At 45.2% G+C, this 16,587-nt stretch overlaps 1 protein-coding gene across 1 annotated transcript; it reads left to right on the top strand.

Moving 5' to 3' along the window:
• The first annotated feature begins 732 nt into the window (after window positions 1-732).
• Window positions 733-14,305, top strand: LOC125074607 (UDP-glucosyltransferase 2-like). The gene is made up of 10 exons (XM_047685964.1): window positions 733-833; window positions 3,300-3,443; window positions 3,784-3,871; window positions 4,163-4,328; window positions 4,670-4,864; window positions 5,058-5,277; window positions 6,801-7,020; window positions 7,221-7,440; window positions 7,517-7,620; window positions 14,130-14,305. Exons 2-10 carry the CDS (start codon window positions 3,303-3,305, stop codon window positions 14,303-14,305), a joined length of 1,530 nt encoding a protein of 509 aa, XP_047541920.1. The 5' UTR covers window positions 733-833; window positions 3,300-3,302.
• Window positions 14,306-16,587: the final 2,282 nt, after the last annotated feature.

Genomic DNA, 16,587 nt, shown 5'->3' with positions numbered 1-16,587 from the left:
TAATCCGCTCTGTAGCTAAAATTCGGCCACAATCATCTATACTATTGTAAATGCAAAAATAACTCGTGTCTGTTGCTCTTTCAAGGCCAAACAACTGGACAGAAACATGAAACGACAGGCTACTTTTGTATACAGCGTGAACAAATCCGCGTAAATCTGTGTAAAGCTGTCACCGAATTTTAATTCGATATCCCGTGGCTTACCGCCATTTTATTTTCTATTTGGGCGCGAACAGTAAGGTCAATATTGGCGCGACTTGTGATTCGTTAAAAGTGTTTGTTGTGTTTTATTTAGCCTTGTAAGCTCAAATGAGAAAGTAGTTTAATTCAGTACGTATGATTCGGTGATTGATTTATGTAAAGATAAAATCGAAGTTGGAACTATTTATGGTTTGCTTGTAAATTGTTTAAAGTGATTTATATTCTTGATTTTTTAATCTATTTCACTTATGTACGCTGTACTTTATAAATAAATATACATATATATTCTGCTACTGCCGAAAATCAAATGTCACGATGACTCAGCCTTTAAGTAACATCACGTGACTATGATATAATCAAATAAAAATGGTACAATATTGCGCAATTTATTAACAAACATTTTGTAAAATAAACTTAAATATATCGAGATTAGGCGTTAAATTGTTATGCTAAGATTATATACCTCATTGATGATCTGTTTCATTGATAAACATTGTTCTTTTGAACGCTTCAGTAAATATTTAAACGTGGAATCGATCGGCCGTTCGAATTTCAAATTATAAATGGAACAATTTAAATTTGGAATGTAATTTCCTTGACTGTGTTGTTATATTAGAAAATTGTTTAAGTCGAGTGAGTACGATTTTTTTTTTATTATTTCACTGTTTTTAATTTGTTACAAATATTCGTGATGTGTTATATTGACGGTAAACAAAATTAGTTATTGATTTTAGAAATACTTAATGAACGCTATCAAATAAACTAAACTTTTTAGTTGAAATTATTAAAAAAATATATAATTTTCCCGAATGAAAATCTGAGCCGTTCCTAGTATTTAATTTACTGAATTTCTGTCAATATTTATTAAGAGAAGAGCATGTTTTTATCCGTCGTGCGCTGTACATATCAGAGTAAAGCGATCGTGAACTCGGATGCGAGAGCAAAAAGATAACGCTATCCCTGTTTGTTACGTTGTAAATTTCATAAACAAATTGAAAGTCGAATGAGACAAATATATATTTATATTTGTTTCTTCGAATACAACGCCATTTACTTGGATAGTGCGAATCATTTCTAGTAGTTAAATAATTTGAATTTTAATACTGGTGTGCAATACATATCAGAACTGATCGTATTATGGTATTACGAGTAAATTAAAATGTGTGCTGCGCTTTTTTGTGAGAAGAGGCTCAAATTCGGCCTCAAATGGAGTACTGCTCTCACTTTTGGGCGGGTGCTCCCCAGTACCAGTTCCTTCCATTTGATCGTATCCAACGCAGAGCGCCTCGAATTATCGACGATCAAGCCCTTTCCGATCTGCTTGATCCTTTGGCTTTGCGTAGAGATGTTGGATCACTCTGCATCTTCTAACGATTTTTTCACGGGGAATGGTCCGAGGAATTGTTTTGATTAATCCCGGCTGCTGAATTTCACCTTCGGAAATCTCGTCAAAATTCTAAGTATCACCCACATCACCTAGATATTTTCAAGATAATTTCTGCCTCGCACAACCACTCAGTGGAAGGAGCTTTCGCCGGCGGTTTGTCCGAACTGATACGACTTGGGAACCTTGAAGAAAAGAGCGTACTCATTCCTTAAAGGCCGGCAACGCACATGCAAGCCCCCTGGTGTTGCAGATGTCCATGGGCGGTGTAGTGTAGTCACTTTCCAACAGGTGAGCCTCCTGCTCGTTTGCCCCCCAGTCCCCTATAACATGAGCCGGGCCTGGTTACCACTAGTCGTGTTATAATAATTATAAAATGTATAGTAGTCCAGGAAATAAAGACATTGCACTACGGAATAAATAGGGGAAAGCTGGATTTTTGGATGAACCTTCCTTTTGTGGTTCTAAACAAAAACCCTAATGTCCTCATCGATCCATGTGCCGTTAAGAAAGTTATCCAGGGTCAAAGGACGCGACAAACAATTTTTCATGATTATCTCGTGAGCGGTCATAATTATGGAACAAAATGTGGCTATTAAATTTGTAGCTCTTAAAATTTCCAGTTAAAAAAAAAAACGTATCACTTTTTTTTGGAAAACCAAGCGTTTTCGAGAAAATTTGAAACACCACCAGTTTTGGACAATTCACTACCTTTTACTAATTTTTATTATCCTAACAGTTTCATGTTTTTGTTCAAAAATCTAACATGCTTACAATTTTCCACATGAGAGGCTCCCGTCATTTTTTTAGTGGTTCTCGACTCGCTTTGGGAGACAGCCGAGACATGCTCAATACAACCGATCGAATGAAAACAACGATTATAATAACCGGAAACGCGATCGCATCGATACTTGAAATAGGGCGACTTGATAACAATACCTTTTAAACTCGGCCAACAAGTACGAGACTGATACCAAAAATTGTTATCTATAGATATTACAATACATTTTCAAAACACTCTACATCGTAACACAGGATAGCCGTATTTTCAAACTGTTCTTTTTATGATGTAGGTAGGCCGATAGTCAAATGGACCTCTTGATGGTAAGTGGTCACCACCGTCCATAGACATTGGCGCTGTCAAGAATATTAACCGCTCCTTACATTGCCGTCATTAAATCGGAATCGGACACGACTCCTAAATTTATGCTTAATGTTAAAAAACACTACCAGTTTCCCGGATTCGCTTATTATAAACTGATACATCGTTATTAAAAAAAAAAAAGAATATAAGTTAGTTTAAACAATTTACTAACAAACCAAATAGTTCTATCTTCGAATATATCTTAACACAAATAAATCACCAAATCATACACATTGAAGTAAAGCACTTACTCAGTTGAGCTTACAAATCCAAATAAAACACAAATAACACTTTTAACAAATTACAAGTCGCGCCAATATTGACCTTACTGTCCGCGCCTAAAAAGCTAAAGTAATGACGGCGTGATACAGTTTCGCGCGCTTTTGTTTTATTTTTTATTTTATTTTATTCATTCCATCCAGTTGTATAATTAAAGGAATCTCCTAAATGTATAATATTTAATAATAAGTATTACATTCTAATTTAGTCTTACGCCATGGAGACAACAGAGGCTCAGCGTCATGTTCCGTGACTCTATTTAGAATTCTGAAATAAAAAAAAAATCTTTCAGACCATGAAGTCGGTGCTAGTGTTCCTGTCAGTCGTCGCCACGGCTTTTGGTTACAACATCCTATGTATTCAATCGGTGCCTTCGAAAAGCCACTACCATCTGATGAAGGGCATCGTGGATCCGCTCTTGAAAGCTGGTCATCAGGTAATTCATATTTATTTTTAGTCTCAGCTCAGCTATATTGTGCAATAATAACAGCTATTGAACAATATATCTTTATTTATAAAACAACAATATTCCACGAAACGACTTATATCCATTTTAATTTTCCGTTCCGTTCATTCCGTTCTCTTGTCGTTGGAATATATAAAATTATAAGCTTTCATTAAACGCCAAGTTTTCGAGTGCTTGGTATATTTTTATAATGAATCTCGTATTCAGCGTTTAAATCTTCAACACCTTTTAAAAGATCGCTTGGACTGATGTTATGTCAACACGGACAGGAAAATGCTGCAATTTTGGAAAATATATATTTATTTTTCAGATAACATTCGTATCACACTACCCTGAATCGAAACCAGTGAAAAACTTGAAGTACATTGATGTTAGTCACATAGAGATGCCAACCGAAGGTGCGTCATTGTGAACTAGTACATAACATACGAGATTTATTCATTTTTAATTAAAAAAAAATCACAATATACTTTATTCTAGTAGGCTTTTACAAGCACTTTTGAATCGTTATTTAACAAACTATACATATATAGGGAGGCACCCCTACCTTCCTGCCCTTCTAAAGAGTGCGTGTACGCACGAGGCGATAGATCTATAATTACTTACATTACAGGCGCTGAATAATATTCTGTTCGAAACACTAAAATCTGTCGTTGTCTCGCATCTCTTAACTTCGACTGACTTTTCAGCTGATGATCGGACAGATAAATCAAAGGAAAGTATAGCGGTTGTCATGGAGCTCGCGAGGAACATATCCAGGGATTTAATAGCAACTCCAGAAGTCAGGGAGGCGTTGCTCAAGGAAAAATTTGATGCGGTTGTGACGGAGTGGTTCTTCTCGGATACTAATTCTGGGTATGTTCTGTTAATGCCCGTAATTTTAGAGATGCGGAACTCTGCCTGTGGCAACACCAAGCCTGCTGGTGAATCGTTGAACGATGACCATTTTAAAATATCTAAGATTGAAGTATTTGGTGGATAGGAAAATAATCGATGATGAGGAATGTATTTCAAGCTACGGTCTGGGAAATGTCTGATACGCCCAAAAACTTTTAATAGGCTCGACATGAGCTTTGAAGGCTGGACTATTTGCAGCTCTTACTAAATAGGCTAGCCCACAAGACAGCGATAACCATAGTGTTCCTTTTGCCAAGCCCCAATTTGTATTTTTTTTAAGTATCTTTTATTTTGTCCAGGTATGCAGCCGTCCAGCAAGTACCATGGATCCTACTCAATTCTATGGTGATGCACACGCACATGGAAAACTTGGTGGACACAGTTAGATCCGTAAACACGATACCAGCCTTTTTTATTGACTCACCCATACCCATGAACTTTTGGAACCGCCTCCAAAATACTTTATTGTATTTGCTAATGTCGACAGGATCATTGTAAGTATTCTGTTATGTTAAACTATACGTGTTTTACTTGTATGATACCGCGCAACTATCTGTCAGAGCTGCAGTCATCCAATATTCTACCGCCAAGAACAATTATTCATATAAGCCATTATAACTACATGCACAAGGGATATAACATATTCCTCTTATATTGCCAATTTATTGATTAAAATATTTCTTCCAGATTGGACTACTCAATGTTAAAGTCCGACTATGAAACCTACTTCTCCCCCTTCGCAAAAGCCCGAGGAGTAACCCTTCCTCCTTACAACGAAGCCATCCACGACATCTCCGTACTCTTCGTCAACTCGCATCCCTCTTTCTCACCAGCTCAGAGTCTACCACCCAACGTTGTTGAAATTGGAGGATATCACATCCCTGAAGAAATACCCCCACTACCAAAGGTAAAGGATACATTAGCTTGACTTGAATGAATTGAATCGTCTTATTCGGCTTATATATATTATAAGGCCGACCAAAGAACTGCGAATAAGCTAGTACAACAGACTTTACTTCCCATGGATGGCGTATTGTATGTACGAAATACTCTTTTGGAGTGCATTTCTTATAGGGCTTATGAGCATTGGTGATCATTAGACATCGGATTATATGCACTATCAAAATGCCAAAATATGCATGGAAATATGCACAAAAAAAATGTGAAATATGCGCAAAATATGCACAATATAAAAAACCATTTATAATTAGAATTTGACATTTATTTAAATTATAATTAATAAAACCTAGAAAACCTAGAAACGTCACCGGACAGAACTTGAAATTTGGCGCCATTACTGCAGATACCTGTTCAGGAAGAGTTAGTCCGGTGTCGTTGATAAATGCGCCAATTTCCTTTATTCCGTCAAGACCGGGCTTTTTATACAACACTGCATTTAATTTGTCACGTACTTTCTGCGTTATTGAACCCGGAAGGGCGTTACTCTGTTCAATCATTTGTTCCAATATTTCCATGGACTTGCACAGGGAAACGTTTTTAGTTTGCATCGGTTGTGCAATGTGTTTTTATTGAAGGATCTTCAATTGCCTGCTGGCTTGAATTGATTGCAATGGCATCTGATCCGTTAAATATTCCAACTACTTCTTTTATGGCCTCAAAATTCTCAGCATAAAACAATACAGCTTTTATCCAAGTTCCCCACCGTGTTAATATTGGTTCTGGGGTTAGTGCAACGTTTGGTAGTTTCTCTTTATATGCTTGTACTCGTGATGGTGCTTTTAAGAACGCTTTTTTTGTGGAAGAAATCAATATAATATTACTATTACTAAGCCGACATTTATGATTTCCATTTGATTGGGCTAGGCAGGTGATGTGAAACAATTTTGGGTAGAATACTTTTAGAGCTTGACCAGTTTTTACCGCATATGGCGCTCCGTCAGAAAAAAAACACATATTTTCTCATCCACAGAAGACTCGGGAAATAATGATTTGATGGAAACATTTATGAACCGGGCGATGATTGAATGGTTTGTTTTTTCTAGGACCTTGCAAGAAACCAAATGGGGAGTAGAGGGCTCTTTAGATAATTTTCCAACAATCAGATTCGCTATATATCGTCCACATTATTATGTCGTTTTAAGTTTCAAGTTTGCTAGAAGACGAAATATGAGTCAGGAGTTTGTGGTGACAAGACTTGTTTTTGTGTAGATAAGTAAAAATTAACTAAACTATGGACTGTTACTGTTAGCCTTTGTGCTTTGAAACTAATGGTTAACAAAATAATTCCTAATTTATGATAACCAATAAAAGTAAGTGAATATTAGGTGTTCTATTTGGTGATACAAACCGTTCTGGTAGCCTTAAAAATGAGCTCCGTCTTTTACACAAAAAGTATCCGGTTATAATGAGTGTCCTCTGGTGATCTCCTCTCCCCCAAAAAGATTTTTGAGAGTCTGTTTAAAATTTCAGGATCTCCAAGATATTCTGGACTCCTCCCCACAGGGCGTCATATTATTCAGCATGGGATCAATCATCAAGTCCGTAGCACTAGCTGAACATACTAGACGAGACCTGATCAAAGTCTTTGGTGAACTGCCCTATACCGTACTTTGGAAGTTTGACGAAAATATTGAAGGTCTGCCAAAGAACATCCACATTAGATCCTGGATGCCACAAACAAGTATTCTTGGTGAGTTATCCAAATGTCATTGTGTATGCTATTGGTACAGCCTATGGGGATATAATAATTAATTTAATATCTCATTTATCTAATTAATCGTAAAAGTTTAATTAACATTTTGATGGTCACAGTAAAAACTACAAAGTTTCGGATAAGAAAGAACCCTGACCTGAATGACGTAAGGGCCATGTTGCCATTCTATCTTACAGCTCACAAAAATGTGAAACTGTTCATCACTCACGGTGGTCTCCTGAGCACTCTGGAGTCACTCCGATTCGGAGTCCCCATCATTGCCATCCCCGTGTTCGGAGACCAGCCCTCCAACGCGCAGAAATCTGTGCAAGGAGGACACGCACTGATGATAGACTTCTCGCCAGAAATGGGGGGACCGTTGAAAGACGCCTTGAAAGAAATGCTGAGCAACGACAGGTGACGTAACTACTTATCTATTTACATATAATTTAAACGAAATATATATATTATAAAATTATTAATATCATAACAGATACTACAAACGAGCGAAGTACCTGTCTCGACTGTTCACTGACCGACCTGTGAACACCACTCACCTCATACAGCACTACGTGAGACACGCCATCGAGACCAAAGGTACATGTCTTTATAAGAATCCATAGTTTAGTTTATTTAAGTATGAATATTATTTTCAGATTCTTTGAAAAAGCGTTCATCTAAAGTTCTTGCTTCATCTAAATAAAAAAAATGGGGACACTGATCAGGGTCGGATCTACCATATGGCTTTTAGGGCAGGGCCCCGTGGATTCAAGGGGCCCCTTTTTTTTTTTTTTTTTTTTTTTTTTTTTCTCGCTGGAAAAACGCGTTACGCGCTTCCCCCACGTGATGGAAGGTGGGGGGGTGTGTGGGACTCCCCGGAGCCCTGGACGCCGAGTGCGCCCAGGTACGCCGGGTTTACCCACTAAAAAACCAGCGGTACCCTCTCCGTCTTTCGGCGGGCGCCACGGGATCGCTTGCGCATGCTACCGTGACGCCCTGACGGTCGGCCCGCCTATGCGGGCCTCCAACACCTAGGGGGGGTTCTCGGGGTACTGAGACCCCCCCTAGTCCCCGCGACGCCTATTGAGGCGGGGGGAGAAGGTGCGCGTAGCGCTTCTTCCTCCTCCCCGGTCGTCTTCGGCGGAGCGGGTCTGCAGCGGCATCCTCTTCCCGCTCCCGCTCCGCGGCTTCCTTCTGCGACATCACGTTTTCGCAGAAGGAGCGCATCTCCGACCAACACGTCTCACTACCGAGCATTTCGTTGACGATGCTCGGCAGCGAGAGGTCTCCGCCCATAGTCGCCGCAAGGGTGTGCCTCTGGGGCCCCCACGCAGCACACTCACTCAGGGTGTGGTGCGCCGTGTCGACTGGCGCACCACACTCGTGGCAGGAGGGTGACACCTCCCGCCGCGCTATCCCGTGCAGGTACTTACCGAAGCATCCGTGCCCGGTAAGTACCTGCGTCATCCTGAAGGTGAGTGTGCCCTTCTTCCTCTCGACCCAGCGACTCAAGTGGGGCCGGATCGCCTCCACTGTCGCCAGGCCCGCCGTGGGTGACCCCAGATCCTCCTGCCATCGGGCGATCAGGGCTCGCTGGGCTAGAGCCCTGATCCGCCCGACCTCCGCCGACCCTGGACGGTCGCCGCGGTTCCTCGCCTCGACCCGGAACCGGTACACTTCCGCGAGCACCTCCGCCTGGAGCTCCCAGGGCGGATCGCCCGCGAGAAGTGTCGCCGCAGCCCACGACACCGTACGGTACCCTCTGATGCCTCTCACCGCTATGACCCTCTGCGGCTTACGCAGCAGGGCCCGGTTGTCAGCGGTGAGGGCGTCGACCCAGATCGGGGCACCGTACAGCGCCATCGACCTCACTACGCCGGAATATAGACGCCGGCATAGCGATCCCGGCCCCCCCACATTCGGAAGGAGGCGGCCGAGAGCGGCGGCGGCGTTGATGAGCCTCGGGCCGAGATGGACAAAATGCTGCCCGAAGCTCCATCGACCGTCCAGGATGAGGCCCAGATACTTCATCTGGGCCTGCACCTTGATCACCGTCCCCCGGACGGTGATACTCGCCCCTCGTGGGGGTCCTTGCCGTGGACCGTGGAACAGGAGGGCCTCCGTTTTGGATATGGAGACCCTCAAGCCCAGCATTCCCATACGGTCCACGGTGAGAGCCGTTCCGATCTCGGCGAGGCGTGCCGCCTCCCGAAAGTCCCGCCCAGTCGCCGTGACGAGGGTGTCGTCAGCGTAGCACAACACCCCCATCCCGGGAAGGACGGGAGCTCGCAGGAGCCAGTCGAAACCGACGTTCCACAGGATTGGGCCGAGAACCGACCCCTGTGGAACGCCGCAGCCCACCCGACGCCGGACCAACCTCCCATCGACCCCCGCCCAGAGGACCTCCCTGTCCTGGAGGTACGCCTCCAGCAGCCTCCTGAGATAGGTCGGCACCCCATGGTATCGGAGTGCCTCCCGTATCGTCTCGAAAGGGAGACTGTTGAAGGCGTTCGCCACGTCGAGCGACACCGCCAGGACGACCTGACCCCGGGCCACCGCTTCCGTCGTCCGAGTCTTCAGGGCGTCCAGGGCGTCGACCGTCGACCGGCCCGCCCTGAACCCGTACTGAGCCTCTGAGAGACCCGGACCGACCTCTTCGAGGTGCTGAACGAGACGGGCTGCGAGGACCTTCTCGAAGAGTTTGCCCGTCTCGTTCAGCAGCACTATTGGCCTGTATGCCGAAGGGGAGTCCATCGGCCGACCTTCCCTCGGCAACAGGACCAACTTTCCTTCCTTCCAAGGCTTCGGAAACTGCCCGCTGCACAGGCACTCGTCGAACAGCTCCCGAAGCCTTGCACCCAGGAATTCCAGGGCGTCGCACAGAACACGCCCTGGAACCCCGTCCGGACCCGGCGCCGTATTCTTGGCCCTCAAGCGGCCGAGGGCCATCTCCATCTCCCGCTCCGTGATCAGTGGTGGAGCCACTGCGTCTTCGATCACGGAGCGGGGGGCCATCTGCGGAGGGACATGCTCGCCTGGATGGGGAAAGAGTTCCCCGACCAGGCGCAGGAGGAGTCTCGGTGGCAGCGTCTCAATCACGGGGGCGCCTTGGGTGCGGAACTTTCCGCGTACGCCGCGGTACGGGCGCCCCCACGGGTCTCGATTGAGACCCGCCAGAAGCTCCTCCCTGGCCTTCTCCTTGGCCTTGCTTATCGCCAGCTGCAGATCTTTTTTCAACTGGCGATAAGCGTCCAGCATCTGTCCCTCCAGGTCCGTGTCGAGGCCGTTGCGCCTTCGACAGCGGACGTAGGCCCTCCGCGCCCGGCAGCACGTCGCCCGAAGGTCGGCGATTTCGGGCGACCACCAATAGACGTGCCGGCGCGGAACCCTGCGCCGGGTCCGAGGCATGGCCGCATCGCAGACCTCCTTGAGCGAACTGCGCATGCGGCCCGCCAGCTCCTCTGCGCTGGCGCCCTCCGTCCTCCCTGCGGAACCCCACCGCTGCACGATGGCGGCCTCCTTGACCAGCTCTCGATCGACCTGGCCGAGAGACCACCTCGGCAGCGTAGTCGGCACCCTCTGGGGTTCCGCCGGCCTGCGAGAGGTGGAGATCTCGAATCGGATGTACCGGTGATCCGATAGAGTCTCCACCTCCTCCTCCACTCTCCAGTCGACCACTCTGCGTGCAACGACAGGGGTGGCGAACGAAACGTCCACCACGGAACCCCCCTGATGTCGCACGCAGGTGTGTACCTGCCCCCTGTTGAGAAGGGACAGGTCGGAGAGCAGGGCCCACACCTGGACGGCCCTCCCTCGCGGATTCGTGGCGGGGTTGCCCCAGGCACGCGACTTTGCGTTTAAGTCGCCGAGAACCAGTATAGGTTTCGGCGACTGCCTGGCCACCGCAGCTCTGACTAAGCCGAGATAAGTCTCGAACTCAGCCAGGCTGCGGTTAGGGGAGAAGTACGTACCGACGATGACGTACTCCCCCCACCCCACCACTACGTAGCCCGAGCCCCTCTCGATGAGTGAGAGGGGGGGGGCCGTTCCGCTCCTCGTGAGAACCGCCACGGTGTCGTCCGAGTCCCCCAGCCAGTGAGGTAGGGGAGGGACGAAATAGGGCTCGCAGGCCACCGCCAGGTCTACCTGCCACTCCGCCATGGACTGCAGCAGCAGGTCCTGCGCTCCGGCGCAGTGGTTTACGTTCGTTTGGAGGAAGCTCAGTTGTCCGTGCATTTTTTGGTTCGTTGAGCTTCCTCCGAGGCCTGACGGCTACATTCAATTGGGGCGGCCCTGGTTCCTTGGACCGCCTTGCCTTTCGTGTGGGGAGGGTTGCAGTCCCTGCCACCCATCGAGTGCCCTGAGGGCCTCCCAGCCTCTGCACAGACTGCGCAGTGGGCTGGTGCAGAGCACGACGGTGCCAGGTGTCCCGCACCTCCACACCTGTAGCACAGCGAGCTCCTGTCAACCTTTGACGGGCAGAGGGCTCTCGTGTGCCCGAGGCCGAAGCACCGGAAACAGCGAAGAGGTTGCTGCTCTAGTACCCTGACTCTAGCAGAGCTCCATCCCACTAGGAACCTGCCACTGTTGGCGAGAGTCTTAGCCGCCACCGTTGGGCACCTCACTGTAGCCATGCCCACTCCCGCAGGACCTGTGCCGACAGTCCCGACCCGGACAGAGTCAACGGGGCAATTGCCAACCCTGGCTATGGCTGCGGCCAACTTGGTCTTTGTGACCGAGTCGTCCAGCCCCGTGATCCTCAACTCGGTCATCCTCACGGGTAGAACGACGTTGGCCACTCCATCCAGGGCGACGCGGAGCTTATCCGCCAGTCGCCCAGCCTGCTCCTGACTCTGCGACTTAGGCAACTCTAGGACCCTAGCACCGGTGGCAGCGCGGCGGATCTTGATGCCCTCCCCTATGCCCAGCTGCGCCAGGTCGACGCTCTGCTCGGCCTTCTCTAGCACCTGGGCGTACGTCACTCCCTTTTCCTCTGCCTCAGGCTGCAGAGAGATGATGACGGCAGCGGTGCGGGGCATGGATATTTTGCCCTTTTTCAATGTTACCGCCGGGGTGGTTGTGAGCTTGCTTGCCACTGGTGGGGAAGGTTTCTTATCCTTTTTCCCTTTCCGGACAACAGTGGCCCAACTTTCCTCCTGCCCCGTACCAGCTTGAGCTGAAGGGATGGGTGTCCTAGCTGCCGGTGGTACCGTTGCAGCCGGGGTTGTCCTATTGTTTTTGGACTGCTTCTGCTTTTTGGGAGCAGAAGCCGTGGGTGGCATCGAAGGCCTCGGCACGTCCAGCTCTACGGTTGTAGCTGGTGGACTGCTTACTCTCGGGGGAGGGAGTCTGGCGTCCAGCATCGCACCGATCGAGATCGTGATGAACTCTCTCAGTTCATCAATCATTGCATCGGTGGATGGAGTGGCCAGAGAAGGCCCACTCGAAGCCGTCATGGTCGCCCTCATGTCGGCAAACTCCCTCCTGTGAGCCTTCAGGTCCTCTTTGAGGTTTTCGACCTCCCGGCGCAGGCGCCTATTGTCCGCCTGCAGACGCCGTGTCTCTTCCGCCTCAGTGCGAGAAGAGAGGACCTCGACTATAGCCTGTAGGGCGGCAGCCGATTCCTTCAGGCTTTTAATATAGCCGAACTTGAGGTTGCCCGATTTTTTGGCAACCGTGAGGATAGCGGCTACGTTGCGCTCCGCCTCCGCGTGCAGCTCCTCCGCTCCGAGCGTCGCCGGGTCCGCCATGCTTTTTGTTACCGACGATGATGGCACTACTGCGTCCTTTCTTTCGGTTGGTGCCTTTTTAAAGGCACGGCTACGGAGCGCCCTCTCGAAGGCAACTTCTCGTTCCTCCTCCTCTTTTTCCTTTAATTCGGTCCTAGCCCGGGTGAGGCCGTTACCTTTAACTTCGCCGCGGCGGTGGGCAGCGGGTCTCGCCGACTTGACTCCCTCGTTTTCGGAGTCGGAGTCGTCCGTCTCCAGCGGTCGATGTTTTTTAACAGAGGCCTCCGAAGCGGTCTCCATCTCCGAGTCCATCTGGATTTAACAAATCTGGTCCCAGACTAGATTATCCCGCACGACAGGTACGGTCCATAGTTTTGTTTATGCTGCTACGTCATTTTTGTGTAGGTGGATTCAAGGGGCCCCAGCTAAGTCAAGTCAAAGTCAAAAATAGATGATAGTGCGAAATAATGCATAAATTTATTAAATTAAACAGATCGCATGGTCATTATTACTTATTATTACGTATTCAATAAATTTAATTCAAGTCTACGTTCAGATATATCTTAGGTGGGCCCCTAAGTAGTGTTAGCCCAGGGCCCCCTAAACGTTCCGTCCGCCCCTGAAACTGATTTCGATTCATGTTATGCTGCTGTTGTTTTGCAAGAATTATAAACGCTTTTTTAAATATTATCAATTTTACTATAGGCGAGTTAGTTTTTAGTAAGTAATATCTGCGCCTGTTCTTTTAGTATTTCTCCTAACATCTAAATTCCTGTTATGAATGATACAATTTTATCCGTATTTCCCTTATAATTATCATTATTATTATTACATAGGACAAAACAAAGTCGCTTACCGCTGTCTGTCCCTTTGTATGCTTAGATCTTTAGAATTACACAACGGATTTTGATGCGGTTTTTTTTAAAGATAGGTTGATTCTAGAGGAAGGTCTATATGTATAATACATGCACAATGTAGTAGAGAAACATTAATAATTTTAGAGGTTCTGAAATGATGTCATCAATAAACACATTTTTTTGCGCTAACGCCGACTTCTTTGTTATTTTCGAAGGGTATTTAAGCAATAAAATATTAATCCTTATCCAATTAAGTATCTTAATTGTGCATTTAATATAAATGAATATGGCCCTTTACAACATGTAATTTAAATGAATATTTTCGAAGATATTACAGTTTTAAAATTCAAGGACACAGCGGTTTTTATTGTCTGACAAAAAGCTATGAACTTTGTATATAATGATATTCTGTAGTATATTTATTATCAGTATTGCTAACATGCGAAGCCGGGGCGGGTAGCTAGTAAGTTTATGAAACTCAAAGTTTTTTTTTATTTTATGTTGCTATTTTAATTTTCAGGCGCTCACCATCTCCGCTCCAAGGCGCTCCTCTACTCGTGGTACGAGCTGTGGATGCTGGACCAGGTTGCTTTCCTTCTCGTCATACTGTATACAATATACAGAGTGTTTAAGAAGATCGTCGGTTGTTTTAAGAGAGATAAAAGTATCAAAAACAAGAAAGAGAAACGACATTAAGAATACTTTATTTAAATAAAGACAATGATATTGTTTTTTATTTTATTTTTAATTTTCAAACCCATAAACCACAAACTCTTAATTTTTTTTAATTCTATGATTGTTTATTTTTAAATTATCTGTTTTAAATAGTGGTTCACGAATATCTGTTACTCGATCAATCAAAAAATGCAGTAGTACTCTTGGATTGTTCAGCTTACCATAACTTTGGATCAAAATTAAAATATACTTTATTCAAGTAGGCTTTCACCAGCACTTTGGAGTCGTTTTACACTGCATTAAACGTAAAGCTACGACCGGTTCGGACAGTAGATACCATAGAGAAGAACCGGCAAGAAACTCATTAGTTACTCTTTTCTAATATTAGAAATATATTATGTTATGTTAGAGACTAGCCCTAGCCTCCAATACGGTGCTACGTCATAGGATATCATAATTAATTATATCATTAATAATATCACATTATTATTATTATTAAATATTATAAAACTTCAGTTAATATTATTTTACATGGAATAACATTTAATACTGGCATGTAACACTATTTCTTATTTTAAAAGTGATTGAGCTGTCACAAGGAAAACAATTGGATGATTGTGAGGCATTGTAAAAATATAGAGAGAGATTGAAACATCATGGTATAACATAATTTTATTTTGCCATCCCGAACTACTGAAATTACAGTTAGTTAAACACAAATATATATAATATAATCTGCCTGAATACGAAATAAAAGAATGACGGTAAAATAATGTTCCAAATCCACGAATTAACTTTCTACAAATAAACTTCAGAAAATACAAAATCGACGACTTATTGAGTTATTAATTCTTTTCTTTTTTACTTCATTGACCAACCAACGCAAGACATAAGCCAATCCAAAACATAACATGAGGTATTATTTCTCGATTAAAAAAGTGCCAGTTAATATTGATCAAAGTATATTAACTCATTAGACAGGGCGACATTGCTGAACATGGACAGAGGGACCTCAGCCCGAGGTGTCTGTGCAATGTGTAGCTTTAGCTTTCGCCGGTATGATAACATCTTCGGCGACACTTAGAACGTCTCTAGGATGTCTGATCGTCTGTGCATCGGATTCATTACCGTCTTTACCATGGGGCATGGGGCACGTGCCCAGGGCCCCCATACTGAGAGGGCCCGAAGAACCAACAATTTCCTTCACACATTTGTGCTCACATTGACTGCTATGTATATTATCGAAAGTGATATATTTGTAAGAAATAATGTAAAATATATATCAAAAAAGACTATAAAACAGCCATAAGATTGTACAACCAATCAGATTCCAACGAATTTACGAAAATTACCGCACCGTTTATTTGAAATTATACTTAAGGCCTGGCCATAAGCAAATTATTTGTACATGGTTGTAAATATCTACCAAAAGGGCCCCAAATTCATGGCATAACTTGAGACGGCTCTGATCGGATTAGCCACTGAGGGCTATACTTGCTCGTGTTCATTAGTCGAAGTTTATTTTCGAACTGTGTGTCTGTGTATGCTGTTGGCCCTAATGGCCTCTATAATGTGAGTTAAAAGACTTAAGCCTGGATGTTGAGAACCCACTTAAGGACTCAGAGTACACACGTAAGCGTCAGTGTACTGAGAGAATAGGATGGGAGAGAGCAGGGAACCTTGTGGTACACTTGGATGGGACGAGTGGACGATAGTGTACAGTTCACTCTGTAGCGAAAATAACGATTCGATAAGTAGTCTCGTGTACATGCACGAGCGTGTGAAGCCTGTGTTGTGAAGCTTATAAATAAGCCCATTGTAGCAGACCTCATCGAACGCCTTGGCTGCGTCGAGAAATATAGCACCCGTACCTTTCGGTAGGCGCGGGTCTTACCTACTAGTATGTCCTCCGTTGTGCGGTGCACTTGGTGTACGTACCGCACGAGTGTCCGGAACGGAATCCGAATTGCTCGTTTACTATAATGTTATTAGTTACTACAAAGGCTAAGTCGGACTAACATTAGTAGAGCCTTAAATATATACGTATAGCCAATCATTTATACTATTGTAGATGCGAAAGTAACTCTGTCTGTCTGTTGCTCTTTCAAGGCCAAACTACTAGACCGAAACATGAAGCGACAGGCTACTTTTGTATGCCCTAACGATCAAACCCTACAGCGCGAACGAATCCGCGTGAATCCGCGTAAACACCAATACGCCACCGACCTTGGGAACTAAGATGTTATGTCCCTTGAGCATGTATTAAAACTTGGCGTTCAAACCGGAACTCAACAGTACTCAGC

This window comes from Vanessa atalanta, chromosome 28 (assembly GCF_905147765.1).
Source record: "Vanessa atalanta chromosome 28, ilVanAtal1.2, whole genome shotgun sequence".
In the NCBI taxonomy this organism is placed as follows: Eukaryota; Metazoa; Arthropoda; class Insecta; order Lepidoptera; family Nymphalidae; genus Vanessa; species Vanessa atalanta.
This window is presented reverse-complemented; position numbering and strand designations above follow the sequence as displayed.

What these genes read in the sequence shown, in the direction of transcription:
- LOC125074607 (XM_047685964.1), top strand. Translation starts at nt 3,303, where the DNA reads ATGAAGTCGGTGCTAGTGTTCCTGTCAGTCGTCGCCACGGCTTTTGGT. An exon ending in CTAATGTCGACAGGATCATT is followed by an intron (nt 4,865 to 5,057) that starts GTAAGTATTCTG and finishes TATTTCTTCCAG; the next exon opens with ATTGGACTACTCAATGTTAA. An exon ending in GCCACAAACAAGTATTCTTG is followed by an intron (nt 7,021 to 7,220) that starts GTGAGTTATCCA and finishes TCTATCTTACAG; the next exon opens with CTCACAAAAATGTGAAACTG.